Genomic DNA, 27265 nt, shown 5'->3' with positions numbered 1-27265 from the left:
TGTGCAGCCACACGGTTCTTTTCTCTCCTTTTCAATCTCTTCTCATCATCATCAGAACTCTTAATCAGAATAAATATAACAGGCCACAGGGGACCAAAGAATGATATACTTTCCTGATACTTATTCATTAATGTGTACATTGTACATGGATATCATATTATCCTATTTTGAGTAAATCTGACTTTTTGTATAAAGTTCACACGGTCATGAATTTGCCTATTTGACTAGTGACATAGATATAGTGCAAAAATGTAAAATGTGCTTATTCTACATTTAGGACTACCTTATTACTGAAACTAAACAAAGCAGACACAGTGAACTCTCTCTCACACACACACACAAAACCTCACAGAATTGGTAATTTTGGGTGGCATATATAAAAGGTGAGTTTGTATATTTTCTAAAGTCTTTTAGTAGGCTAACAACAACTAAATTGTACTTCTAAAGTTTTACAAAAGATATAGGCCTTATTTTTTAAACTTATCTTTTAACTTATGCAATTAATTATGAGTTTAAAAGTGTATTAGTAATTGTAAGATTACAATTATTTTACAAAATCAATGCAAAAGACTAAGAGCATAAAATCAGTTCAAATAAATTAGTAAAGTAGTGACCTACCTCGCTTTTTCGAAACAACCGTAAAGTTGGAGCATCATTTTGATTTAAGTTACTAGTCGCATTGAAAAGTGACATGACAGGTGTAACAGAACACGTGCGCCCAGACGCGTTCACTAAACTGAAAGGAAAATTAAGACAAACGTGCAAAACTACGAGGACGTTTCAATTAGCACAAAGTTCTACATGTTTTAACTGAGTGTCAATCACCATCTTGTGGGTTGACATTGGTGATTTCTTGCAAATGCTTGCTCGGCGGATGTTCTTTGAAGTCACGTGGTGCTCTCGAGGACGCCTTTAGTATCGAGTTCAGTGCCAGTGTAAACAGCAGCAGTCAGTGAAGACGGACTTTCGACGTTATCGTATTGTAATGCTTTTTTTCCAAGCAGCCCACCGTAATTTGACGTTTGACTCGTTCATTTTGTTTGACAGGGCCAAACAAATGACAATGATAATAAAGTTCAGAGTCAGTTCATTTGCAAACCATCTCTGGTAGACCAACAACACCTTGTGGGGTGAACCTGGACCACAACAGTATAGCAGTTCTCCAAAAATGTAATTTATTGGATTTAATGGAGGGACGAAAATGCGACACTTATTTCAGTCTAAAGTATATGTACAAAATATGTATATGCAATACATGGGAAAGATTAAGCATACAAAAGACTCATTCTTACACAAAGCTGACACACATGCTGTACATTAAATTTTATTAGCATCAGCCTCATTATGGATTATTTTTGGAGCCGAAACATAGTCTGCACTGTACTCTGCATCAGATGCAGCTCTTTTGATGGTGGAGGGAAGCCTGTGATGAGGGTCTGGACAGTTATCTCTCACTGAACTGCCAAACACCTCTCTGTAGATTTCCTCTGACTCCGTTGAAGGCTGCATGTCCAGTACTTGACGTAAGCCCTCTGTTGCTTGCTTCAGACTTTTCAGAGACTGAACAGAATTCAAATAAAAATGCAGCATGTTAATGTAATGTAAATGTGTAAATATTTGTATAAATAATTTATTTTATTCCTGAGACGTCTGTCTGATTGGTGTATTGAAAGTCTCCCAAACATGTCAATGACAGGGTAAAATGGACAGGCCTATTGTAACTTGCACTTTGGATATATTAAAGCATTGCATAAAGAGGACTGAGTACCATTGATTTGTACCTTCATAACTGAACTGGCTTGCTTAAACATTGTCGGGGCAGCAGCAGATACATTTTTGATGATAGTGTCTGTGAAAACAATGTTTAACAGGTGAAATAAATATTCTAAAGGGCACTGTTATACAAAATGCTTTGGCTGAAAAAAGGGAAGGCGGCACACACCTTGAACTGGATCTGGCTTTATGTCTTGTGGCTTCAGTGCCTGTTCATACAAACCCTAAAAGATGAAAGGTAAACATATGTGACCACCCATTTTGCCATCACCATTTTTATTTAATTAATATTTTAAATGATTGAAACATAAAGGCTTTATAGGAATTAAATGTACAATTAATAATCAATCCTTCTGAGGATGCTCTCGCACAAAACATTTGACACTTAAACTAATGTTGATATCCAAAATTGTTCCAGAAAATTGCTAACAATTTTTTCCATCCAATTTATGTCACATCAAAAGGGTCCCAAAATTGTCCAACATTTACAGTATAATGACATCTATTGGCCTGAGGCAGTACGCCTGCCTATCTATACATTCATGTATAGCTTATCGTGAGTGCAATGACTGTAAATACGTCCAAAAATTTCCAGAAATTGTCCACAGCGGTTCAATTTTTAATGGTTGCCCACAAAATTATCTCCTATAAAGATTATTATTTTTTTATTTCAAGAATATAGTTTTCTGTTTGTTTTCTTGACTAGACTAGCTGATCAGCCCCTTCTACTGGTGAGATACAGTTATACATCCACAGGTCTACTACACACTACAATGTTGCAACAGATCACTTGACAATTACACCTTTAAAATGAGTTGCATCTTCAGCTATTAGCCTTATGTTAACTGCTAGATCAAAGACATGCATCATATTGGCCTCTTTTCATCAGCTCCTCAAAGACTCTTTTCTGTTTACCCTTCATGTCTCTGTATTTTGAGTAGACATGGAAGGAAAATATTCAAATGGCAAAACCAGATCAAGTTTATATGTGCCGTTCTGAAAGAATGTCATCATTTAAAAAAAACCTCAAGAGTTTATTTATTGTGTTTAATCATTTTAATGGAGCCTTCTGTTTATCCACAATAAGTACGACTCAAGAGGAAATAAACACGTCTCACCATGAGTTTCCTCTCCGCTCTCAATGATCGCACAACCTGGTTGCGTATTTGCTTTGGGTAAGAGCTGCGTTTCCAGGCGGTCTCTACAATCTTCTCATCCAGCAAATCAGTTATCTCACTCTCATAGTCTACATTTTCAAAACAAGTGTTTTTTATAAAGACATATCAATTTTTGTTTAAAAAGACAAAAATACATTTTCAAGTCAAACTTTTATGTACCCCTTTAAAATCAATAGATTTTCATATCACATAAGCAATACATGTACTGCATGTATTTGTTATTAAACAAAATAGTGTGTGATCCACAAAATTGGAGGTTAGAATGCAGATGCAGATAACAACATGGGAATAGCTACTAAGGAGCATTTATTGAATAAATTGCAAAGAGATAAGTTGAGATGATGATAACCTACCTGCACAATAATCCTCTGATGTCTCGTCCCATGATAAGCCATCAATTACTATATTTTCTTGCACAGTGAACTCAAAATTCTAAAAGTTAAAAGAGACGAATAAAGTGAATGAAAGAAGAAAACAACAACAACAACAACAACAACAACAACAACAACAAAGACGCACATCAGCCACCATTATGAAAATGTAACATAGTTATTATAGTAACCATAGCTGTGACATTTGTAGTAAAATTATTTAGAAATTATGGGTAGAACCACTAATGGCTCCTCAATACAATTGTAAATATCGATGTATATATGATTTCAAACATCAGTAGCCTAAACATTTAAAAACTATAACAACTGCCACAGAGGCAATACAATTAGGTTGATTTCCTCACTCACCTATTAGATTATTTAGTATGAACTTCCGCCAAAATACCATAGTTAGTAAAGATGATGTTAGTGTAGTAAACCCATGGTAAATTTGACTAAGAGTAAGAATAATTCACCTAGCATTTATTTTACATATTAATTTTACTAAACATACCACAACCATTTCTTGCAGCAGTTTGGCCTTGTCCTCCTCGGTTATATTACACTGGCCATCTAACAGCGTGTTTAGTAACTCTTTATACTTTTCAGTCTGTTCACGAACAATTCTTTTTGACTTGACATTTACTCTAAAATCTGCACGATCTTCCTCCGCCATGACTGCCGCTTTTTTTAAAAAATAAACCCTGGAAGCGGAAGCAGAACGTGCTACTTCAAAACAAATCCTGAGAGAAACACTTCAGTGAAGGAAACGTTCCGCCCTCTATTGACGAACACGAAACAACGCAGCGAAAAGATAGCCAGCAAACAATTAAGTTGCTTTTACACATACATGTGCTCCCAAAAATTGCGCTGTTTTGATATGCAGTCATGATAAGTAATGGCTAAAGAGTTTATTTACTGTCACATATCAGCAAACGACTTTACACAGGTAAGAAAAATCATAGAGTCATCACTTTTATTGCGAAATTCTTAGATAAAGTAATAAACAGCGACCCGCTTGAAAGTCTTTATGAGCTCATCTGTCACCACTTTTTAAAAACGGTGCTAACAGTTTAGAACTGTCCCTATTTTATGGAAGCCCTGAACCGCAAGGTGAAAAAAAGAATAATAATAACAGTGCCTTTCTGAGCCCAAGTCTTAAAATGTTTTCTCTCTTCCTAAATTGTTTTTTCTCTCTTCCTAATTTTTTTTCTCTCTCTTCAGACATTTTTTTTTTCTCTTTTCCAACAATTACTTTTTTCTCTCTTCAAAAAAAAATGTTTTCTCTCTTAAAAATTTTTTTTTTCTCTCTTCAAAAAAAAAAATGTTCTCTCTTCATTTTTTTTTCTCTTTTACAAATTTTTTTTTCTCTCTTCAAAAAAATTTTTTTTTCTCTCTTCAGAATTTTTTTTTTTCTCTCTTCAAAAACATGCATGCGGTACCAACTGAGAAAGACCTCTCAGGTAAAAGCAGAGGTGGTGGTGTATGTTTTATGTTCAACAAATCCTGGTGTGGTCAGATGAACGTACGTTCTATCAAGACTTTCTGCTCTCCTGATCATGCTTCTGTGTCGACCATTCTGGCTACCGAGGGAATTCACAGCGGTCATTATCACTGCTGTGTACATCCCGCCACAAGCCGACACAGACCGGGCACTCAAGGAACTGTACGGGACTATAAGCAAGCAGGAAACTGCGCACCCTGAGGCTGCATTCATTGTGACCGGGGACTTTAATAAAGCCAGTTTCAAATCAGTCGCACCAAAATACTACCAACACATTAGTTTTAACACACAAGGGGACCGGGTTTTGGACCATTGCTACTCTCCCTTCCGGGATGGCTACAAATCCCTCCCCCGCCCACCATTTGGCAAATCGGACCACTCTTCCATTCTGCTTCTTCCCGCTTACAGGCAGAAACTGAAACAGGAAGCACCCACCCTCAGAACGATCCAGTGCTGGTCGGACCAATCAGACTCTACGCTACAAGACTGTTTTGATCACGCGGACTGGGAGAAGTTCCGGTCCGCCTCTGATGACGACATCGAGCTGATAGCGTAACGTGTTTCATCAGAGAGTGCGTAGAGGACGTCGTTCCGACCAAAACAATACGGATCTATCCAAACCAGAAACCTTGTTTTAATAGCGATGTTCGCATGGCACTTAATGTGCGGACCTCCGCTTTTAATTCCGGGAATGCGGAGGAGAATAAACAAGCCAGTTATGCCCTCCGAAATCAGAACAGCAAAACGTCGGTACAGGAACAAGATTGAAGGACAGTTCAACACCACCAACTCTAGAAGCATGTGGCAGGGAATTAATATCATCACGGATTTTAAAGGGAATAAAAACTCCGCTGTGAACACTGCTGCCTCTCTCCCGGATGAGCTAAATACTTTTTATGCTTGTTTCGAGGGAAATAACACTGCCCTCGCGGAGAGAGCTCTCACAGCCGAAGCTACAGAGGTTAGTTCACTCTCCGTCTCTGTAGCGGATGTAACCCGATCCTTCCGACGGGTGAATATCAGCAAAGCTGCGGATCCAGACTGCATTCCAGGCCGCATTATCAGAGCGTGCGTGAACCAGCTGGCTGTTGTTTTTACGGACATTTTCAACCTTTCCCTCTCTTTGTCTGTAGTCCCCACATGCTTTAAAATGTCCACCATTGTGCCTGTTCCAAAGCAATCCAAAATCACTTGCTTAAATGACTGCCGTCCTGTTGCTCTGACCCCCATCATCAGCAAATGCTTTGAGAGACTAATCAGAGATTACATCTGCTCTGTGCTGCCTCCATCACTAGACTCATTGCAGTTTGCTTACCGCAACAACCGCTCCACTGATGATGCCATTGCATCTACAATACACACTGCTCTCTTCCACCTGGAAAAAAAGAACACTTATGTGAGAATGCTGTTTGTAGACTACAGCTCAGCATTCAACACCATAGTGCCCTCCAAGCTTGATGAGAAACTCTGGGCTTAAACAGCTCGCTATGCAGCTGGATCCTGGACTTCCTGTCAAGCAGACGCCAGGTGGTTAGAATGGGCAGCAACACTGGAGACCCACAGGGCTGTGTTCTCAGCCCACTCCTGTATTCCCTGTACACACATGACTGTGTGGCAACACACAGCTCCAGTGCCATCTTTAAGTTTGCTGATGATATGACGGTGGTAGGTCTGATCACTGACAATGATGAAACAGCCTGCAGAGAGGAGGTGCACACTCTGACACACTGGTGTCAGGAGCACAACCTCTCCCTCAACGTCAGCAAGACCAAGGAGCTTGTGGTGGACTTCAGGAGAAGAGATGGAGAACACAGTCCCATCACCATCAATGGAGCACCAGTGTAGAGAGTCAGCAGCTTCAAGTTCCTGGGTGTCCACATCACTGAGGAACTCACATGGTTCATCCACACTGAAGCCATTGTGAAGAAGGCTCATCAGCGCCTCTTCTTCCTGAGACGGCTGAGGAAGTTTGGAATGAACCGCCACATCCTCACACGGTTCTACATCAGCACTGAGAGTATCCTGACTGGCTGCATCTCTGCCTGGTACGGCAATAGCACCGCCCACAAATGCAAAGCCCTGCAAAGGGTGGTGCGAACTGCCAGACACATCATCGGAGGTGAGATTCCCTCCCTCCAGGACATATATACCAGGCGGTGTGTGAAAAAAGCTCAGAGGATCATCAGAGACTCCAGCCACCCAAGCCATGTGCTGCTCTCACTGCTACCATCAGGCAGGTGGTATCGTAGCATCAGGACCCGCACCAGCCGACTTCATGACAGCTTCTTCCCCCAAGCAGTCAGACTTTTGAACTCTTGATCTCCCACGATCAATACATCAGCACTGCACTTTATTACTCTTATATCTCACACTGGACTGTCATAAATTATATTATTATTATATTATATTCTCTCTTAACAACACACTTGCAACTTACTATCAACCGACAGCCTGAATGTCAATATAGTACAATACAACCTACTGTACATTCTATATATACTATATATACTTTTTTATTGTATAATGTGTATTCTATATTGTATTGTAAACTGTACATTGAATGTTATTATTTGTATATTGTGTTGTGTGTAATTATGTGTATATTAGACTTTAATTGTGTTGTGTTAATCTGATGTTTATTGTAATTGGTATATGTCTCATCACTGTCACGACTACTATGTTGCTCGGAACTGCACCCAAGAATTTCACACACTATTGCACTTGTGTATATGGTTGTCTGACAATAAAAGTGATTTGATTTGATTTGAACCTTGGCCACCAGGTGCCACTATCAGTAAACATGTCATCTTATGCTTTTAATGCTTTCTCTGTTGCTGTATAGTTGAATAATACATTTATTATTTATTTAAGGGTTTGCAAACCTTAATCAAGACAAAATCAGGTTACATATGTTTGATATGGCATTCGTTGTCGTGTAACAACTGGAGTTATTTTTTTGTTTGAAATTGTTGGTCTTTCTAAGCTATCTATGCCGTTTGCTCAGTGTTACATGGAAAAAGCGAAGGAATGTATTGAGGAAAACGGGAAACATGGGGAAATTATTATTATGTCTGTCCTTTTGAAGTGTTAGGGGTAAAAAAAAAAATGAAGTATGTCAAAACCACTTTGTTCAGGTAAAATGGGCCAGTGAAATTGCACAGCAAACACCTAATTTTGAGCAATAGAACAAATACAGGGACAATGACATTTATTTTGCATAAAAGTATTTGGAATATGGGATTACAATGAATTATTTATTCAGATTATTATTATTATTTTTCTTTTTAAATAAACCGCGCATGTGCGTGCGCGTGTTTGATAGAAAGAGGAATTGAATTGGACTTGTAAGTGTTACAATAAGAACAATAAATCATATCCAGCATAAATATTGTTTTAAAGTGGAATAAAACATTAAAATGCAACAGCGCTTAATTTACCACATTGCAAAAGCATGTACGTACTACAACTCATTCAAATCATTTGGACCATTCTAACCTCTCAGAATGGGTGTGTGCTAAGAGTGGGGTTTTGCACAGTCTTTACAGCAGCAACCTTCTTATCTATATTTCCTTTATATTTCTCCCCAGCTTTCATGGTGCAAAAAAAGGGCATGCGTGCATGTGAGTGTATGTGTCTGGTTGTTGTGCATATATGGACACGGTCTTCATCCAATATATATATATATATATATGACACAGCCAGGCTTACATTTGGATTCTTTCAATAATGTTTGAAAAGTTTTAATATAAGGATTAAGAAACAACATATTCCCTGAAAGTCAGTTTAGAAGGTGGCCCGTTTTATCAGAGTGTTTTGTTCTGCTAAAAATCTTATATGAACCAGCAACTCAAGCCCTTCTCATAAAATAAATTTTTTTCCCCATTATTTATTTATTGCAAATCTCAGCATTTTTCATGTAAAAGCTATCAAAATGACAAATGTTCAAAGTTATTAACAGTAATTGTTGGTTATTAAATCTAAAAAGAACCGGATTTATCAAATGGCCCATGTTAAATGAATTCACCCTATATGCTACATTCCTCTATTTTAAAATGATACAGAAGTCATATGCTTTAATGCAGAAGTGCTTTTACCCCCAAAGGGAGTTTAATTGATCAAGACATAGATAAATGTAATGATATGGTGTTTTATGTAAACCTCAGTAAACAAAAGTGTTGTTTGTATGAATTTGCTGACAAAAGCTTTGTTGCCACACCAAACTGAAATCAAATGGACAGTAATTTGTTACAAAACCTGCTCTATCCTGTAGGTTTTAAGGGTTTATATGAAATTAATTTTTGTCTAAAATGATCTTCCCCTAGGACATAGATGATGTTATTCTAAGAGCTAAAAAGGTAAGCTATTGTCAAGCCCAAGAAAATAAATAAATAATAACTGGCAGACAATACTCAAATCATTTGTCGCAACAATGACATCTTTTGTTAATTTAATGTAATTTTTAGGCTGGAATTAAAGCTCTGATCGCAGTTACAGAGTGAGCCATTGAGTTTGAGTAAGCCATTTTTACATCAAAAATGTAAGTTGTTATTTAAAGATATACTACCTACAACACTGTAATAACCATTTCAAACACTGTGGGTGAACAGAAGCTTTTAATAAGAACATTTTGTGCAAGCGCTTGGACTAATGAGTTTCCTAAATCTCAGTAGCACCATGTAGCCTTTGTCAAAGACAAGTACTTGGAACACTACACAAACATACACAACTAATGAACACCTGCAGTTTTACTAATATTTAAAGTTTTTTATTTAGATATCCTGGTTTTATCTTCCCTTGTTTTGCCATTCATCCCCTTCTTGGATCTGGAGAAGACTTGCATAGTGTCAAGATTCACGTAAATATAACATTTAAAAAGCCTAGTTTTTTTGTGCTTCATATTTGTTTCAATGTATGACCTTTTGGTGATAAGTAAACCACTAGTTCTGTTTAGATAGGACCTGGAGCAATTCCTTCCTTTGGTCCAGAAGTGCAGAGATAATATTGTTGCAGTTGGGGAGGTACAGTATGATAGTGTGTATGTCTTTTTTTGTAAAATCATCTTAAACAAACACTGGTGGGGATTTTATAATAATATTATATCAAACCAAACGATCCAAGAGTTATCAACTGGGCTGTAGCCAGGAATTCTGGGGCCCTACTGTGGGCTCCTTAAATTGTTCCCACCTATTACTCCAGTTGCTACGACCCTGCTTGCCAAACCAAAATAAAACATTCAGTGTTTACTTTGATTACCTTTTAAATGAACTTTGGTTAAAGGAATGTGGAATGAATCCTGACTACAAAGTGAAAAAATGTACCCTTCCTCTCGATTTGTGTACCATGCTGTTCAAGAATGATGACTGAACAATAAAAAGGATAGCAATCTAACAATTTAGTCTCTTTAAAGGGGAAATAGCACTAAAATGTTTTTACAAAACTACTTAAAAAACATGTTTTATTGGGGGAACTAGGCCTGACATCCCTAAAGTCAGATATATGTGTGATTTTGAATCTTTTTTTAAGTTGTGTCTCAATAAGTTGTGCTAACCTACTGTTTTTTACAAAATATGGATTGTTTTCTCCACAGATTGGTCTCGACTTTACTCCCTGGTATGCACATACTACTCAAGAGTGTGTTGAACAGATAAAAGTCTTTACAATACATCTTGAAATATCTAAAGAATTGGATTTGCCATTGCGAGTACTGTGTAGTGTAGTTGGTGTAAAGGCAATATTACATTTTACTAGAAAGTAACAGGAAATTGTGGTTGCAGAGAAACGGTTAAAGAAATAGTTTACCCAAAAACGAAAATTCTCTCATCGTTTACTTACCCTCGTGCCAAATCAGAAGTGTATGACTTTCTGTCTTCTGCTGAACACAAACAAAGATTTTTAGAAGAATATCTCAGCTCTGTAGGTCCATACAATCCAAGTGAATGGTGAACAAAACTTTGAAGCTTCAGAAAGCATATAAATGCAAATGTATTAAAAGTAATACATAAAACCCCAGTCATTAAATCCTTGACTTCTGAAGCAATCCAGTTGGTTTTGGATGAGAACAGACTAAAATATAACTGCTTTTTCATTATAAATCTTGAAAGCAGTCTCCTTGGTGATCATGATTTCAAGCTCAATTACACTTCATAGTGCCATCTAGTGCTCTGTGCATGCGTCAACTAGGAAGTGTAATCAAGCTTGAAATCATGATTATGCCTAGAGACCACAATGGCAAGATCAAAAAAAGGAGTTATATTTTGGTCTGTTCTCACTTAAAACCGATTGGATCGCTTCAGAAGACATGGATTAAACCACTGGAGTTGTATGGAATACTTTTATGCTGCCTTTATGTGCTTTTTGGTTCTTCAAAGTTTTGGTCACCATTCACTTGCATTGTATGGACCTACAGAGCTGAAATATTCTTGTAAAAATCTTCGTTTGTGTTCTGCAGAAAAAAGAAAGTCTGGGATGGATGACGGTGAGAAAAAGAAGAGAGATTTTTATTTTTGAGTGAACTATCCCTTTAACATGTTGGACATCCTAAATTGACAGTTCATTTTGTGGTCTCTTAATGCTCATAACTCTTTAGTAAAGCACACTATTTTATCTTAAAATGAATGTACATTCCCGCTCGGCAGCCAAGGTTACCATAGCCACTAGGAAAGAACTAAGTGGGAGCTATCAAACTCTAATTGACTTGCAAATTATTGTGTCTCGGTGACCTTGTAAATCACAGTTAAACACAGTCTTGTTTTATATCTTTAGGGATTAGACAAGCATTATTGCATAGTTTCACCGGGAAGCCATTGATTGCCATGAAAGGTGTTCAGGCTGGATTCTGCTTCTCCTTTCCCCCTGCGGTCAGCAAACATGAGCAGGTTGGAGAAGGATTCTCATGCTCTAACCATTTCTCCTACTCATGCCAAGTCTGCCATAAAATAGGCTATGCCATCAAAAAGCATTACAAGTGTGCCATAAAGACATAAAATATATTTGATACAAAACCATTTACACCCCAGTATCAAAAAAGTTGGGACAGAATGGAAAATGCTAATAAAAAAAAAAAAGTAGTGATTTGTAAAATTCTATTCACCTTGTGTTACAGTATATTAAACGCACTACAACAACACATTATTTGATGTTTTACCTTGTGAATGTTTTTTATTTTTTTTTTAAAATAGACTCTCATTTCAAATCAGACGATTGCAAGTGCAACACACTCTGAAAAAGCTGGGACAATCAAGTGTTTACCACTGTGTAGCATCACCATTTTTTCTAATAACACAAATGAAGTGTTTGGGCACTGAAGACACAAGTTTGTTAAGTTTAGAAAGCAGAATTTCCTCCCTTCATCCATTATGCAGATCTTCAGCTGCGCAATTGTATGTGACCTTTGTTGGCATTTTGTGTGCTTCATAATGTGCCACACATTCTCAACTGGAGAGATATCAGAATTGCAGGCAAGCCAATATGGCACCCACACTCCTTGTTTACGCAGCCATGCACTTGTAATCTGGGCAGTTTGGCGTTGTCCTGCTGGAAAATGCAAGGACATCCTTGGAAAAGACGCCGTCTGGATGGCGCTCCAAAATTGGTACATATCTTTCTGTGTTAATGGTGCCCTCGGAGATGTGCAAATTACCCATGCCATTGGCACTGACACCCTGAACTTTTTCTGAGACACTGGCTTTTGGACCAGATGCTGACAACAGCTTGGATGGTCCCTGTACTCATTGGCCCGGAGAGAACACGAAGGCTGTTTTTTCCAAAAACTATTTTAAATATGGAATAGTCGGACCTCAAAACACGATTCCACTGTTCTACTTTCTATCTCAGATGAGATCGAGCCTTGAGAAGTTGGTGGCGCTCCTGAACAGTGTTGATGTATGGCTTCTAGTAAAGCCTTAACTTGCATCTGTGGATGCAGCTGCAAATAGTGTTGAGTGACAAAGGTTTACCAAAGAATTCCCGAGCCCATGTCATGATATCCATTACAGACGGATGACGGTTTTAAGACAGTGACATCTTGAGGGATCGGAAATCACACGCATTTAAAAGTGGTTTTCCAGCAGGACAATGGCAAACATATTGCCCATATTACAAGTGCATGGCTGCGTAAGAGAGTGTGGGTGCTAGATTGACCTGCCTACAGTCCTGACCTGTCTCCAATTGAGAATTTGTGGCACATTATGAAGCGCAATATACGGCAATGAAGGCCCCGTACAATTGCACAGCTAAAGACCTGCATGCATGGCCGTAGCTAGTGGGGTGAAAGGTGGTAACGATTCTAGGGGCCCAAAGGTCCAGGGGGCCCCACAACAAATTCTAAACTGTATTTTTTTAATAGGAAAGGGGCCCAGAGCAAGATACAGCCAAGGGGCCCAGATTACCTTGCTACGGCCCTGCCTGTATGATGGATGAAAGGGGAGAAATTCCACTTTCTAAACTTAAACTTGTGTTGGAAATGGAAATGGAAGTCACAACACAAAACCCCCTTCGATTGTTTTCTACGTTAAAACTTTGATTTGTTTTATTTTCTTAATTGCTAAATTAACCTTGCTTTCTCATTTTTAAATGATTTCAATAATATTAAATAAAACATGTTACTACCATATCGTTTCATTATACATGTTTATTGCAAGCAGAAAAAAAAATAAAATAAAAAAAACTTTTAATCTGCATTTAGGTTAATTGCAGTTCCTCACACCAGATGAGCTTTATCTGTGAATAAAAGAGAAAGATCATACTGAACCAGTGATCTCATGATACAAACATGCTAAAACATTGCCAAAATACCTTTTGGGAGATGAAACTTTTTTAACTTGCCCTACAAGATTAAAACAACCATCTTACAGGTCTCTTCAATGTGTCTTCGCTCGGGATGCCAGGTGGTGTTGTTGCTCCTCATCCAGGAGGACAGTTGCTTGGGACTCACAGTCTGCAGCGCACTGAAGTCACAGGTGTTCTTTAGGTGACAACGGAAGTGTCTCCTTTCAGGCAAATTCTAGAACCTGCTGGTTGTCTCGACGCGACACCATGTCTCTCTCTGCATATTCAAATAGTACAGTTGGTCTTGCTTTGATTTTGACATTTTATTAATCATATGAAGGCTATTAAAATTTTAAATAAGGCGAAAGAACACGGCCTCAAATGTTTAGAGCGCTGTAACCATGTTGCGTTCCTTAAGGGTCCGTTCACACCGAACGCGTATATCCAGAAGTTGCTATGTTCACTGCAAGTGTTCTGACAATCTGACATGACTTTCAGACCATATAGACCATATATATATATATATAATTGTATTATATTTAGATATAAGTTTTAAAACCATGTCCAGGATGATGATGCATCATCCAATATATTGTCATGGGAAATAAATAGAAACATTTGCAAATTTAGTTATCATAGCACACAATTAAAAATTATGAAAAGGGGCCATCTTACCCCACTACTGGCACCCCAGGGTAAACTTGTCCCAGCTGTCATCTGATTTTTACAGAATGTATAAAATGCATCTGATATCATTCTTAACAATATATTTATTTATTTATTTAATCATTCTTATTCTTATTTATTTTATTTTTTGGAATTAATGTAAATACTTAACTCTCTATAATTGTGTATTTTCACAAATTAGTTGACTGAATAATAACAGACAAATCAAAAAACAGAATCACAGTCAAAGAGATGAATCTAATGTAAACGTATTCTATCAGTTATACAGGCCAGTGAATATATACACATTTATAAGCATCATTCTTAATTGAAGGGATGTCAAAACAGCAATATCAATTCAGATTCAACTATTCTACTCAATAGCCTATAACGAATAGTGAAGATGTTTAAAATGTACATCTGAAGGTGTCTTTACACAGCTGAGTTAAGCCTGCTCTGTGCCTGCTCAAAATTCTGTGTAAAGATGCAAAAGCCAGACTAAATTCTGCCTGGTCTGACCCACCTCAGCCCCTGTCAAAGGCAGTTCTTATCAGTGACAGTTCTGGCCAAATTGGTGCCCTAGGCGAGATCCGATGTGGATCCCCCATCAAAATAAAAAAAAATAAAAAACATCAAAATGAGATTTTATGATGTTGACAACTTTTTAATGCAGAACTATGCGTTAACACACAAAATATATTACACTTTAAGGTGGCACAGAAGCTGCATCTAAAGTGGCATTTAGTTGTATCTACACAGCAGTTACAAATGCATAAATAATGTTATGAGATGAATATTTAAACTATACAATTATAAATATAGAAATATGAAATGAATGAAAATATGAAGTTATACTATTAATATGAAAATATGTTATGAAATACAGTCTGTGCTTTATAATGAAAACATCAAAGTTTCAGGCTGCTCTGATGCTGCATTTCATTTACACAGAACCAAAGCAGCATCAGATCTGCCTTTGATACTAGGGGCTGAGGTGGGTCAGAGCAGGCAGAATTTAGTCTGGCTTTTGCATCTTTACACAGAATTTTGAGCAGGCTGTGTAAAGATGCCTTAAGAATCTACTGAATCCGGCAAGGTTTAGTTGCAGATGGATGCCACTTAGGATTTATTCTGGGAAAGTTTTTTCATTGTTTTATTATTATTATTATTATACATAACTAGATCAAGTGCCATCTAAGATACGATATGTTATTCCAGTTTGCTGAACGCATTTAATATCAAATCACCAAAGAAAAGACCCATATTGCTTGGTTTTTCTTGATGGAGCCACGGTTTAGAAACAAAACGTTTTCCATAAATTGTGTAAAAGGCTACTTCTATAATGACGTTTTAAATAAATTAAACAGTTAACGATTATGTCAAAAGGAAAGAAAACCCTGCAAGTTCACAAGACTAGCTGAAGGGTTTATAAAGGGAGTGTGTATCTGGAGAAGGCCAAGCTCTACCATCACCATCTGGCCCCTCCCCACCTACATTCTCATTGGTCCTTGCATGCACATAAGCGACTCACAGACGAGCCTAGCGGGGTAAGCAAATCCAAAGAGGATGTGCACATCACGATCACGCCATCATCTTCTACCACATGTCGTAGAAGCCGGTAGTAATGGGAAACGTAAGACGTTGATCTTAACTGGTGTTAATTGCATCGTTTTATATGTGCTATTATCAAGTGCTCTTATTTCTATGCGGACTGCAACTGAAATCTGAAACCGACCGTCTTTTTTTCTTAGTTTTACAAGTGTACCTCTCCAGGAAACGTTCATTCAAAGCGCTACATATGTCGAAGGCATCCGTTCTTTTGATATAAATTAGAATCGTTTATGTCTCACTGCAAAAGTTGATTTTGTCATAATGGTGGCTGGTGAGTTGCTTCAAGAGCAACATGTTCTGCCCGACAGTACACCTGACTGCAGTGTCACTGCCTGCGAGACGCCAGACGAGGACAGCTGTTATAGGGATCTTTCCGATGGACCGGCTCTTGTAACTGTGGATCCAAAGGTGCTGGAACAGGAGCTTCTTCCACCGGACGAAAAAGAGGCGATGCTTCCCAGCGAGCAGAATGAGAAACCCCTGGAAACGAAACTGTACTGGAGCAGGTTCGCGGTGCTGGCGGTGTTCAGCCTCTATTCGCTCGTCAACGCATTTCAGTGGATCCAGTACAGCATCATCGTCAACATTTTCACGGACTATTACAATGTAACAAACATTATGGTCGACTGGCTCTCTGTGGTCTATATGGTCGTGTACGTGCCTTTGATCTTTCCCGCGACGTGGCTGTTGGATAAGAAGGGACTGAGGATGACAGCGTTACTAGGAGCCGGCTTGAACGGCGTAGGTGCGTGGGTGAAATGCGCCAGTGTGAGGCCCGACCTGTTCTGGGTCACCATGATCGCACAGATCATATGTTCTGTGGCACAGGTGTTTATCCTAGGTCTCCCCTCCAGAATCGCGTCGGTTTGGTTCGGGCCGAGAGAAGTTTCCACGGCGTGTGCTACAGCTGTGTTGGGCAACCAGGTGTGTATCATAATTTCAGGTGTAAGTGCATGGTTTCAATTTGCATGACAGTGTTCGTGCTCATTAGCTACAAGTAAGCTATGAGTAATTCTAATGTTATTAAGATTATAGTGATATTGTAATTATTTTGTATTTTTCTTTGAAAATTCTCTCATCATTTACTCACCCTTATGCCATCCCAGATGTGCACGACTTTCTACTGCAGAACACAAACGACGATTTTTAGAAAAATATCTCGGCTCTGTAGGTCCATTCAGTGCAAGTGAACAGTGACCAAAACTTTGAAGTTTCAAAAAGCACATAAAGGCAGCATACAAGTAATCCACACATCTCCAGTGGTTTAATCTATGTCTTCAGAAATGATCCAATTGTTTTCTTTCTTTCTTTTTTTTTTGGGGGGGGGGTGAGAACAGACCAAATTGCAACCCATATTTCATTATAATTTTTGACATCTGCAGTCTCCTTGGTGATCATAATTTCAAGCCTGATTACAATTTCTAGCATCGGCGCCAAGCTCTAGGAAGTGTAATTGAGCTTGAAATCACGATCGTGCCTAAAAGATGTACAGTGAAAAGAAGAATTTTGGTCTGTTTTCATCCAAAACCAATTGGATTGCTTCAGAAGACATGGATTAAACCACTGGAGTCATATGGATTACATTTATGCTGCTTTTTGGAGCTTCAAAGTTTTAGTCACCATTCACTTGCATTGTATGGACCAACAGAGCTGAAATATTCTTCAAAAAATCTTTGTATTCTGCAGAAGAAAGAAAGTCATACATATCTGGGATGGCATGAGGGTGAGTAAATAATGAGATAATTTTCATTTTTGGGTGAACTTTCCCATTAACATTCTCTGCTTATTTCTCTTTCAGCTTGGTGTAGCAATAGGTTTTCTGCTCCCACCTGTACTGGTACCGAACACACCAGATGACAAAGAGCTCATGGGCCACAACATCAGCATAATGTTCTATGGGACAGCTGGAGTTTCAACTCTTTTGTTTCTTTTAACAGTGTTTGGTAAGATTTTTTATTATTTTATTATTATATTTTTCTCCTAGAGTGGTCCAGACATTGTGTCGAGTGAAAATTTGCCATGAAATCTCTACACAGCACAGGTGATGAAGACATATATACAATAGGGAATTTTATGTTAATTTTTGTATCAAACAACAATTACTTTAAATGCCATACAAAGTAACTTTAGAACTTTTAGATAATTACAGAGACCTTGCACATTATCTTTGCATATATGCCATGTGCCATTTGTCATCAGATGTCAAGATGGAAACAACCTGACCCTTTTATAAACATGGGGACGAGAGTTGTTAGCCACAATGATTAAGATTAGATTAGAGTATCAAAAAGAATACAAGTATAGTTCATCCCTCATGATAACTTTATACATTTTCAGTTTGTTCAGTAATAATCAGAAATTACACGAGTAAGTACAGGACTTTTTTAAGCCCATTTAAGCGTTCATCTCTTTCTTAATGTTTTTGTTAGTCATCAAGGACAGACCTCCAATGCCATCCAGCAAGGCGCAAGCTGTTCTCTCTGGAAATCCATCTGAAGAGTATTCATACAAGAAATCAATCATCAACCTCTTCAAAAACAAGCCCTTCCTTCTGCTCCTTATCAGTTATGGTGAGAAAATGAATCATTCAATCCTTATCAATCTGAAAGAGTGATTTTAATAGAGCAAAAAAACCACCAATTAAGTGTTATTTCTCATTATTAGATGCTTTCTGTTTTAATTTGTACATGTAACTTGATATATTAATTTTATTTTAACCTTCTCTAATGCTAAAATCTGAATTTTATTCTGTACACAATATATATGTATTTTGGAATGTTAACTGAATGCAATTAGAAATCTATTGAACTGGAAGACACCACAAAATGTAAAAAAAGAAAAGAAAAAAAAAGTCATAAACCTAATCTATTAAACATTAAAAATGAATAAAAACTGAGTAATTTTGTTTTTTAGGCATCATGACAGGGTCGTTCTACTCTGTATCTACCCTCCTCAATCAAATTATAATTTATCACTATCTGGTAAGTGAACTCTAAAAACTTCTGCATGGACAACTGTGGCTGAACTGGCATGAAAATGCAGTATGCATGTGTGTTGGGGTCTTTCAGGGTCTGTCTCAGTGCTTCCATTCAGATCAGGTGGAGAACAGGAGGGTGGCCATAGATTGTCCGGGCTCTTGCACTTCATTAGCCACTTTTCATGCATGCCTGGTACTCATGACAGAGTCCAAATAAACCGTGGAGCCAAAAGACAAGCAGTTCTGTACACATTCCCAAGTCTCATCTCTCCCTAATGTTCTGAAGACTTTACCACCAGGCTTAAGTTTAGTGACTGCATACCATGTGACATTTCTTACCATGCTTAACACTTCCATCTCTAATAAAGAGATCCCTTAAAAAGAGGAGTCACTGAAAAATGGAGACAGTGCTGAAATGTACATGTGTTAATTTTTAAAAAGTATGCATGATGAGAACACTACTGCAGTAAAGGAAAGTTAGTATTTTTTTGTGAAGTTTAGTAGACCAGAGCCCAAGGATTGTAATGGATAACAGACTTGAGGCCTGTAGCACTTGCTTTTGAAAGCTCGCAATTCCAAAATCCTGACATCAAAGCTTGCTGGATGACAGTAATACTAGAATTTTCGAGATGATGGAATCCTAATAAAATCCTAGGCCTAGTTCACCCAAAAATTTAAATTCTGTCATTCACCCTCAAGTTGTGACATCCGTATGACTTTCATTCTTCTGTGAAATGCAAATGAAGATGTTAGGCACATTTTGGCCTCAGTCTCCATTCCCTTTCATTGTGTGCAAAAAAGATGCATCGAATGCACCTAATAGGGGTGGGGAAAAAAATCGTTTCAACGATGCATCGCTATTCATACTCAAACGATTCTGAATCGATTCTCAAATGAATCAGAATCGATTTTGAGTTCAGTTTAAATCACGGCAGAGCAGTGGCGCGTGCCAAAGACAGATGTAGAAACGCGAGTTAAGTGCATACACTAAAGTCAAGAGCACAAACACGACTGTTTGCTGACCAGCTGTATCAAACACATGACCATTTGTGCCCGACTGCAACTACGATCCAGAAATTATTTCACAAACCCCCGCACATATCAACGGGAGAGTTTATTCGTGATAAGACAACAAACAACATGAAAGATGAGCTCGCACCCATTATTGCACTGATTTGCACACAACGGGGGAAAACATAGAATAAAATAATGACGAGGCATTATTATTGGTGTTGTTTTCATTTAATTCATTCCATGTTTTGTTCACAGCTCATACTGAATGTAAAAGGCCAGTTTATGTAATGTGACTCGTTCTGATTTTTTAAAACAGCTGTTAAATAAAAAGCTGAAAGGGAAAAAATAGAGAGTAAAAAAATACATTTTGAAGAAACTGAAAAAAGAAACTGAAGGACAAGATGCATCGAGAATCGTTTTATAATCGAATCGTTACCCTTTGAATCGTAATCGAATCGTGAGGCCAGTGAAGATTCCCACCTCTACTACCTAACATCTTCTTTTGTGTTCCATTGAAAAGAGAAAGTTATACAGGATTGGAACAACATGAGGGTGTATTTACACGAGTAAATGATGCCAGAATTTTGATATTTGGGCGAACTGTCCCTTTTATAGGCTGTCAAATTATCTTGTCGAAAAGACCACCAAAACTTCCTTGGTCAACCAGCATTACAAGAAAGATCTTTTGCTGGTTAACAGCAATGTTATGATGGCATAATATGCATAGATCTCCTCTTAACATTAAAACTCCTTTTAAGGGTGAAGAGATAAATGCAGGCAGAATTGGCTTGACTTTGGTGGTGGCTGGAATGGTGGGCTCCATACTGTGTGGACTCTGGTTGGATCGTACTAAAACTTACAAGTATGTGTTTGTCTGCCTTACAAGTGGAAGTTGTTTTTCCAGTATTTTTATTTTAGTTTAATTGAAAAGGTCTTAAAGTATTTAGTTCTGGCACACAAATTAGTGTCAGGTTTTCATTATATATATATATATATATATATATATATATATATATATATATATATATATATATATATATATATATATATATAATAAAGTTGATGCTAATCTTTAAATCTTTTTCACTTTGCTACTTATTATTGTCTTTTCCTTCTAAAATGCATTTATAACTTATTTTTAAAGGGATTAACCCTTGTCAGTTTCATTTAAAGGAATAGTTCACCCAAAAATGAAAATTCACTCATCATTTACTCACCCTCATGCCATCCCAGATGTGTATAACTTTCTTTCTTCAGCAGAACACAAATGAAGATTTTTAGAAGAATATCTCAGCTCTATAGGTCCATACAATGCGAGTGAATGGTGTTCAGACATTTGTAGCTCCAAAAGTCACATAAAGGAAACATGGAAGTAATCCATAAGACTCCAGTGGTTAAATCCATATCTCCAGAAGCTATATAATAGGTGTGGGTGAGAAACAGATCAAAATTTAAGTACTCTTTTACTCTAAATATCCACTTTCACTTTTACATCTGAAAGTCACATGTGGTGCTTGTTTAGTGTCACTTTCACATCTGAAAGTGAAAGTTAAAGTGGAGATTGAGTGAAAAAGGACTTAAATATTGTTCTGTTTCTCACCCACGCCTATTATATAGCTTGTGAAGACATCAATTTAAACACTGGAGTCTTATGGATTACTTTTATGCTTTCTTTGTGATTTTTGGAGCTACAAAGGTTTGATCACCATTTACTTGCATTGTATGGACCTACAGAGCAGAAATATTCTTCTAAAAATCTTCATTTGTATTCTGCAGAAGAAAGAAAGTCATACACATCTGGGATGGCATGGGGGTGAGTAAATGATGAGAGAATTTTCATTTTTGGTTGAACTATCTGTTTAACTTCATCCATTTACTGTTTGTTTATCAGACCAGCAATTGACTCTCTTGTCCTTTAGATTGACAACATTGATTGTCTACATTCTGTCGTTCATCGGAATGGTGGTGTTCACATTCACGCTGGACTTGGGACATCTCTCTGTGGTCTTCTTTACCTCTGGGGTCCTGGGGTAATCCTGCTTCTAGAGCTCTTCTTATTATGCCACTTAATGTCGTCTTTGAAATTAGCCCTATCTTGATTCACAAGTCCAGACAAATGACCAAACACAGTGTTGCTGAAGGTTGTAACAACAATTTCCGCATTTCTAGCGCCCTCCCACACATTGCTGTGTATATCAACACAGTCTTTCTGAGATCTTTTTATTTGTTACACCTTTTTTTTTTTTTTTTTTTTTTTTTTTTGCAAAGGAGTGTTTTTAGGTTATATTCTCATTTTCAAGCAACCTTGCAAAGCATTCTAATAGGACATGTAGCGCTTCCCAATCAAAACTTCTGTCTTTTACTTCCCTATTCTTGTTATATTCACTTAAACATGTGCGTACATGCTGTAAGTTAGCTTCAGGTACATTGTTTATCACATTTAAATAGCATGTTCTGCCAGGTAGGTACACATGTCTCATATTACTTGCACTTGTTTTGTTTTGAAAGGTTTTTTATGACTGGTTACCTTCCCATTGGCTTTGAATTTGGTGTTGAAATTACATACCCCGAGTCGGAGGGAACATCATCTGGTCTTCTGAATGCATTTGCACAGGTATGTGAGGCCTGTCATTCTCAATCAAAATGGTTTGTTTCATTTTGTAATGCACATGCAGTTGATCATTTCCATACACACCCAGAGAACCAAAGCCTGATGGAATATTAAAGGCTGCAGCCATACACATCCATATTTGACTTGATGAACTCAGTTTTTATTTTTCACCCTTCCTGTCTTCGATATGAAGAAGAACCAGTTTAGATTCCACTTGGATAAGTCATTGTAATAATGTATTGTCTTTAATTTTAGGTCTTTGGCATCATTTTTACTCTCATCCAAGGACGGCTCACGACAGACTACTGCCCACTCATTGGAAACATTTTCTTGTGTGCTTGGATCCTCCTTGGCATTGTTCTGACAGGTTACTTTTCTTATTTATAGGGTGTAAAACCTACCTTAGGTTAAGTAAAACCCTTATTAATCAGTATAACTGGTGAATAGCAGTACAAATCTAATCTGTTGTTCTTACAGCTTTGATTAAATCAGACCTCAAAAGACATGACATCAATGTGGGAAACATTAACAAAGGACAAGAGGTAAGTCTTACATTTTTGGTTTTAAACTTTGTCCTTGTTTTTGTTTTCAAAGGCCAGCATCCTTTTCATCACTGGTGACATTTGTGTGAACTAAATATGCCAAACAGAGAAAAGCTCAACTCTGCATAACTGAATGTGTGAAGTGATTGACATCTCAGTGGTTTTAAAATCAGTTTGCACTGCAAGAGCAAAGCCAAAAGAGACAACAGCCAAAGCTTATCAAAACTTGAATATTCATTGTTACAAAGAAAATAGGGATTTGCTTGAAAATTATAAAGTAAACCGTAATCTTACAGGAATAGTTTACCCAAAAATGACATTCCTCTCATTATTTACTCACCCTCATGACATTCCAGATGTGTATGACTTTCTTTCTTCTGCAGAACACAAATGAAGATTTTTAGAAGAAAATCTCAGCCCTGTAGGTCCATACAATGCAAGTGAATGGTGACCAAAACTTTGAAGCTCCAAAAAGCATATAAAGGCAGCATAAAAGTAATCCATACGACTCCAGTGGTTTAATCCATATCTTCTGAAGCGATCCTATTGATTTTGGGTGAGAACAGATAAAAATATAACAAGGGTTCCCTTGCGTCCTGGAAAACCTGGAAAAACTGGAATTTTGTAATGCAGTTTTCCAGTTATGGAAAAGTCATGGAAAATTTGAAAAATACCTAAATGACCTGGAAAATAATAATTTGTCCTGGAAAATATTTTTGTATAATTGAACTGTTGGACTATGTTGCTAACAAGGTTTGTTACATGGACAAAAATATGTTAATGATCGGGACTCGGAATAGGAGTCAAATACACAAATTTGTATCATTTTGTTACCGCTGGCGGCTACACATTGTGAAACATCGTCAGCGTTTAAATGTCATGAATGAATCCCTGTCACATACTTTCTCTGCTCATCTGCTGTCATCTCTGCTTTGCTTTGACAAAATACTTTAAGTATTGATTGTACAAAATACTCTTTTTTTCATTCCAACATTGCTGTTGTGTAGACAACGATGTTTGACAACGAACTTTAGACTGTGTTGATAGCATGGTTGGTAACCTCAGGATGTGAATAAATTTTCAATAATTCAACGATCTGAGTCTGCTTCTACTGCGGTTATCACAAGTAGTATGCGGAAAACACAGACGAAATCACGGAATCTAGTAATAAAAGTAGCATTAGCTATAAAATGCAGAATGTCATGGAATATGAAAAATTTGGACAAAAATGTATGTTTGAATGTACAATTAATCAAATTAAAATTGGGATATGTCCTAGTGTGATAATTATTTTTCAAAAATCTGATTTAATTGAATAAATATAATCTAAATACAGTATAATCTGTAAGTGATGAATGTGTGAAGCTGGACTCTCATTTACGCTGAAAACACATCATCATGATCATCACGCACACCCTGTCTGTGTGTGTGTGTGTGTGTGTGTGTGTGTGTGTGTGTGTGTGTGTGTGTGTGTGTGAGAGAGAGAGAGAGAGAGAGATGACAGAGTCACTCTGAAGTATGCAGCACATAAAGACTATGTAAGTATTTAATTAAATCACAGCTTTTCGGGGATTAATTATCACACTGGGCCACGTAGCAAACTGCTTATCTGGAGATCAGAAACTACCATCAAAAACACACAGAAACACCAAAATAAAAGCTCAATTTAAATGGATGCATGTGTGTTTGATTAAGTATTACACTTGTTGGGTGCATAAAATGTCCTGGAAAATTGTGCCTTAAAAAGAGTGGGAACCCTGATAACATTTTTTCAATTCATCTGGTCATTGCAGTCTCTAGGCACAATCATGATTTCAAGCTCGATTACACCTCCTAGATCTTTACGTGCACACACAGAGCACTAGATGGCGCTAGGAAGTGTAATCAAGCTTGAAATCATGATTGACAAGGGGACTGCTGATGTCAAGATTTATTATAATAAAGGAGTTACATTTTTGGTCTGTTCTCACCCAAAACTGATTGGATCGCTTCTGAATTCATGGATTATACGACAGGAGTCATATAGATTACTTTTATGCTGCCTTTATGTGCTTTTTAGAACTTTAACGTTTTGGTCACCATTCACTTGCACTGAATGGACCTATAGAGCTGAGATATTCTTCTAAAAATCTTCATTTGTGTTCTGCAGAAGAAAGAAAGTCATACACATCTGGGATGGCATGAGGGTGAGTAAATGATGAGAGAATTTCCATTTTTGGGTGAACTATCCCTTTGAGAATTTAATTAAATAATTAATTAAACAAGCTTTACACAAAACTGTGATCATATGCATTGTTTGATGCTTTGTTTTTCAATCCATTTGACCTTCAGTAGCTCAGTCTTGAAGATAATCTTTCATCATTGAATTGCAGTCTTTAGGGAAATGCAAGTCAAGTGTTCCAGGTCTTAATGAGATCTTAACTGAAGAAGATTTTCTCTCTCCTAAAGGTTCCCACTGAGCAGCCTTTGGAAAAAGCATCCAGTGGCATCAAGTCAGAGTCCTCCAGCTTGCATCATGAGACCTCAATTTAACTCTTAAATGTCTACAATTGCACATCAAACATCACTACAACAGATCATAGACTTTCCTGAGATTACTTGACATCTCCTTTTTTGCTGTAATGTAATAGTGTGGTATAAAACATTTTTGAGTGAAAATGGCCAGTGATGCCACGTTCACATGTCGTTAACGGGCTAACCTACTCAGAAATGAAAATTCTGTCATAATTTACTCATTTTGAGAACACGTATGACTTTGTCTCCTGTCGAACACAAAATATATTAGGTGGCCTCAGTCACCATTCACTTTCAATTGATGGAAAAAAGATGCAATGACTGCCTAACATCTTTTGTGTTCCATCGGAAGTCATACAGGTTTGGAGAAACAAGAGGGTGAGTAAATGATGACAGAAATTACATTTTTGTCTCAATTATCACTTGAATTCTTCCTGCTAATCTAGGTTGTATAGCACAGTGTGGATAAACAATCTAGTAAGTATACAGTACATGCATGACAGTTTTTATTTAAGAACTATGGACCAAAATTGTGGTATGGAATAGGGCTGAAAATGCCCATATGCACAATCCTGTTAGTATGACAGAAACAGCACATTGCGTATGCATATCTGATTGCTATGTCTCAAAGGACGTTTCTAACTCAGTGTGATACTATGAGGTTACATTTTCATTTTTAACATCTGCTGTATTGGAGGACATCTACATGTAATTATTCTACATGTCTGTTTTGAGTGAAGGCCATAAATTCCTATTTTTATGTATTCAGGATGATGAAGAATTCCCCTGCTTTAAAACAATATTCTTAAAAAAAATAAATAAATAAATAAATAAAAATGGAAGTGCGTGAGTAAGCATAGTGAGTGCTTTAAAAAAAATCACCAAATATGATGAGACACTGTGATGTAATGTCAAATGCTTATGCTACTAAACAGCTTAACAAGTTTCATCATTGCATTTATAAAATCAGAAGCACAAATTATACTTGCTTTACTATTTTCAAGATAGCACAAATCAACCTATAAGCATATGTACAAAGAAGAATGTATTTCCTCCAAAAAGGAATGTGACGTATTTGTAAGAGTAATACTGTGTGATCATTAGTGAGGTTCAATGAAAAAATGCCTCAGAAATGTGGTAGAAAGAAGCACTATTATTTTAATGATGCAATCATTTTATAACCCTAGTTTTGCTTTCAGTACTGTAAAAATGTTTTTATTATTATTTAGATGCATATTTATTGGCTTTTTCAGAGTTGTTTTTGTATTTATTAATTTTTGGCATACATTTCTACTGTTTCTACATAGTAAACATATTAGTTAATGAAGGCAGCTGTGAAAACCATTGGTTCACACTATTGTCATAAATGTCACTGGGAAATTAATTGTCAAGTAAAAGCCTGCACTCATTGTTTAATCGTGCTTTGCTATTAATTGGATTACACTCTGAACATTGGAGGTGCACGAGTGTCTCATGATTCCATGCAACTGTAAAATAATATGCAATGTAGCTTATGGAAATTGCATTTTTTTTTTCTTTTTTTTTTTCTGTACAGCTCTTTATTGCTTTGTATCACGTTCCATTAAACAGTTGAAACAACTCTGACTTAGATGTTGAATTTTTAAATAATAAAACAGTCCAGTAAAATGGGTATTACATAATTACTGTAAATATTTGTAACATAATTTGCATTTGCAAATTTTAGATTTGCATTTCTGGAAGGGTATACCATAACTTA

The 27265-nt window shown here is 37.1% G+C and overlaps 3 protein-coding genes across 4 annotated transcripts; 2 read left to right on the top strand and 1 right to left on the bottom strand.

Moving 5' to 3' along the window:
• Window positions 1-1120: 1120 nt before the first annotated feature.
• On the bottom strand, window positions 1121-4026 carry LOC127416166 (kinetochore-associated protein NSL1 homolog). Its single transcript, XM_051655357.1, has 6 exons — window positions 3837-4026; window positions 3305-3383; window positions 2892-3019; window positions 1943-1997; window positions 1782-1849; window positions 1121-1560 (listed from the first exon to the last, which is right to left on the bottom strand). The coding sequence occupies exons 1-6, from the start codon at window positions 3996-3998 to the stop codon at window positions 1318-1320; spliced, it is 735 nt and encodes a 244-aa protein (XP_051511317.1). The 5' UTR covers window positions 3999-4026; the 3' UTR covers window positions 1121-1317.
• Window positions 4027-4117: 91 nt separating this feature from the next.
• On the top strand, window positions 4118-10698 carry LOC127416204 (putative deoxyribonuclease tatdn3). Its single transcript, XM_051655411.1, is given in 6 exon segments — window positions 4118-4271; window positions 9149-9181; window positions 9290-9363; window positions 9600-9681; window positions 9782-9844; window positions 10414-10698. Coding segments are annotated over 6 exon segments (471 nt in total). The 5' UTR covers window positions 4118-4220; the 3' UTR covers window positions 10582-10698.
• Window positions 10699-15784: 5086 nt separating this feature from the next.
• On the top strand, window positions 15785-27158 carry LOC127416501 (feline leukemia virus subgroup C receptor-related protein 1-like). 2 transcript variants are annotated; one of them, XM_051655905.1, is made up of 10 exons: window positions 15785-16793; window positions 17668-17812; window positions 18299-18439; window positions 18783-18850; window positions 20619-20722; window positions 21780-21890; window positions 22369-22474; window positions 22727-22838; window positions 22949-23013; window positions 23397-25023. In XM_051655905.1, exons 1-10 carry the CDS (start codon window positions 16131-16133, stop codon window positions 23415-23417), a joined length of 1536 nt encoding a protein of 511 aa, XP_051511865.1. In that variant the 5' UTR covers window positions 15785-16130; the 3' UTR covers window positions 23418-25023. The 2 variants fall into 2 exon arrangements, with proteins under 2 accessions (XP_051511865.1, XP_051511864.1); XM_051655904.1 differs by lacking the exon at window positions 23397-25023 and adding an exon at window positions 25462-27158 and having other exon boundaries at window positions 15786-16793.
• The last annotated feature ends 107 nt before the right edge of the window (window positions 27159-27265 follow it).

The sequence above is a fragment of the Myxocyprinus asiaticus genome, chromosome 25, assembly GCF_019703515.2.
Source record: "Myxocyprinus asiaticus isolate MX2 ecotype Aquarium Trade chromosome 25, UBuf_Myxa_2, whole genome shotgun sequence".
Taxonomy (NCBI): domain Eukaryota; kingdom Metazoa; phylum Chordata; class Actinopteri; order Cypriniformes; family Catostomidae; genus Myxocyprinus; species Myxocyprinus asiaticus.
The sequence above is the reverse complement of the archived record's forward strand: the minus strand, read 5'-3'. Positions and strand labels throughout refer to the sequence as shown.

Excerpts from the sequence above, each read along its gene's own strand:
- LOC127416166 (XM_051655357.1), bottom strand. The coding sequence starts at position 3,998 with ATGGCGGAGGAAGATCGTGCAGATTTTAGAGTAAATGTCAAGTCAAAA. Across the intron at positions 3,020-3,304 it reads ATCAGAGGATTATTGTGCAG|ACTATGAGAGTGAGATAACT; the intron begins GTAGGTTATCAT and ends TTGAAAATGTAG. Across the intron at positions 1,561-1,781 it reads AAGCCAGTTCAGTTATGAAG|TCTCTGAAAAGTCTGAAGCA; the intron begins GTACAAATCAAT and ends AATTCTGTTCAG.
- LOC127416501 (XM_051655904.1), top strand. The coding sequence starts at position 16,131 with ATGGTGGCTGGTGAGTTGCTTCAAGAGCAACATGTTCTGCCCGACAGT. Across the intron at positions 18,851-20,618 it reads TTATAATTTATCACTATCTG|GGTGAAGAGATAAATGCAGG; the intron begins GTAAGTGAACTC and ends ACTCCTTTTAAG. Across the intron at positions 22,475-22,726 it reads TTCTGAATGCATTTGCACAG|GTCTTTGGCATCATTTTTAC; the intron begins GTATGTGAGGCC and ends CTTTAATTTTAG.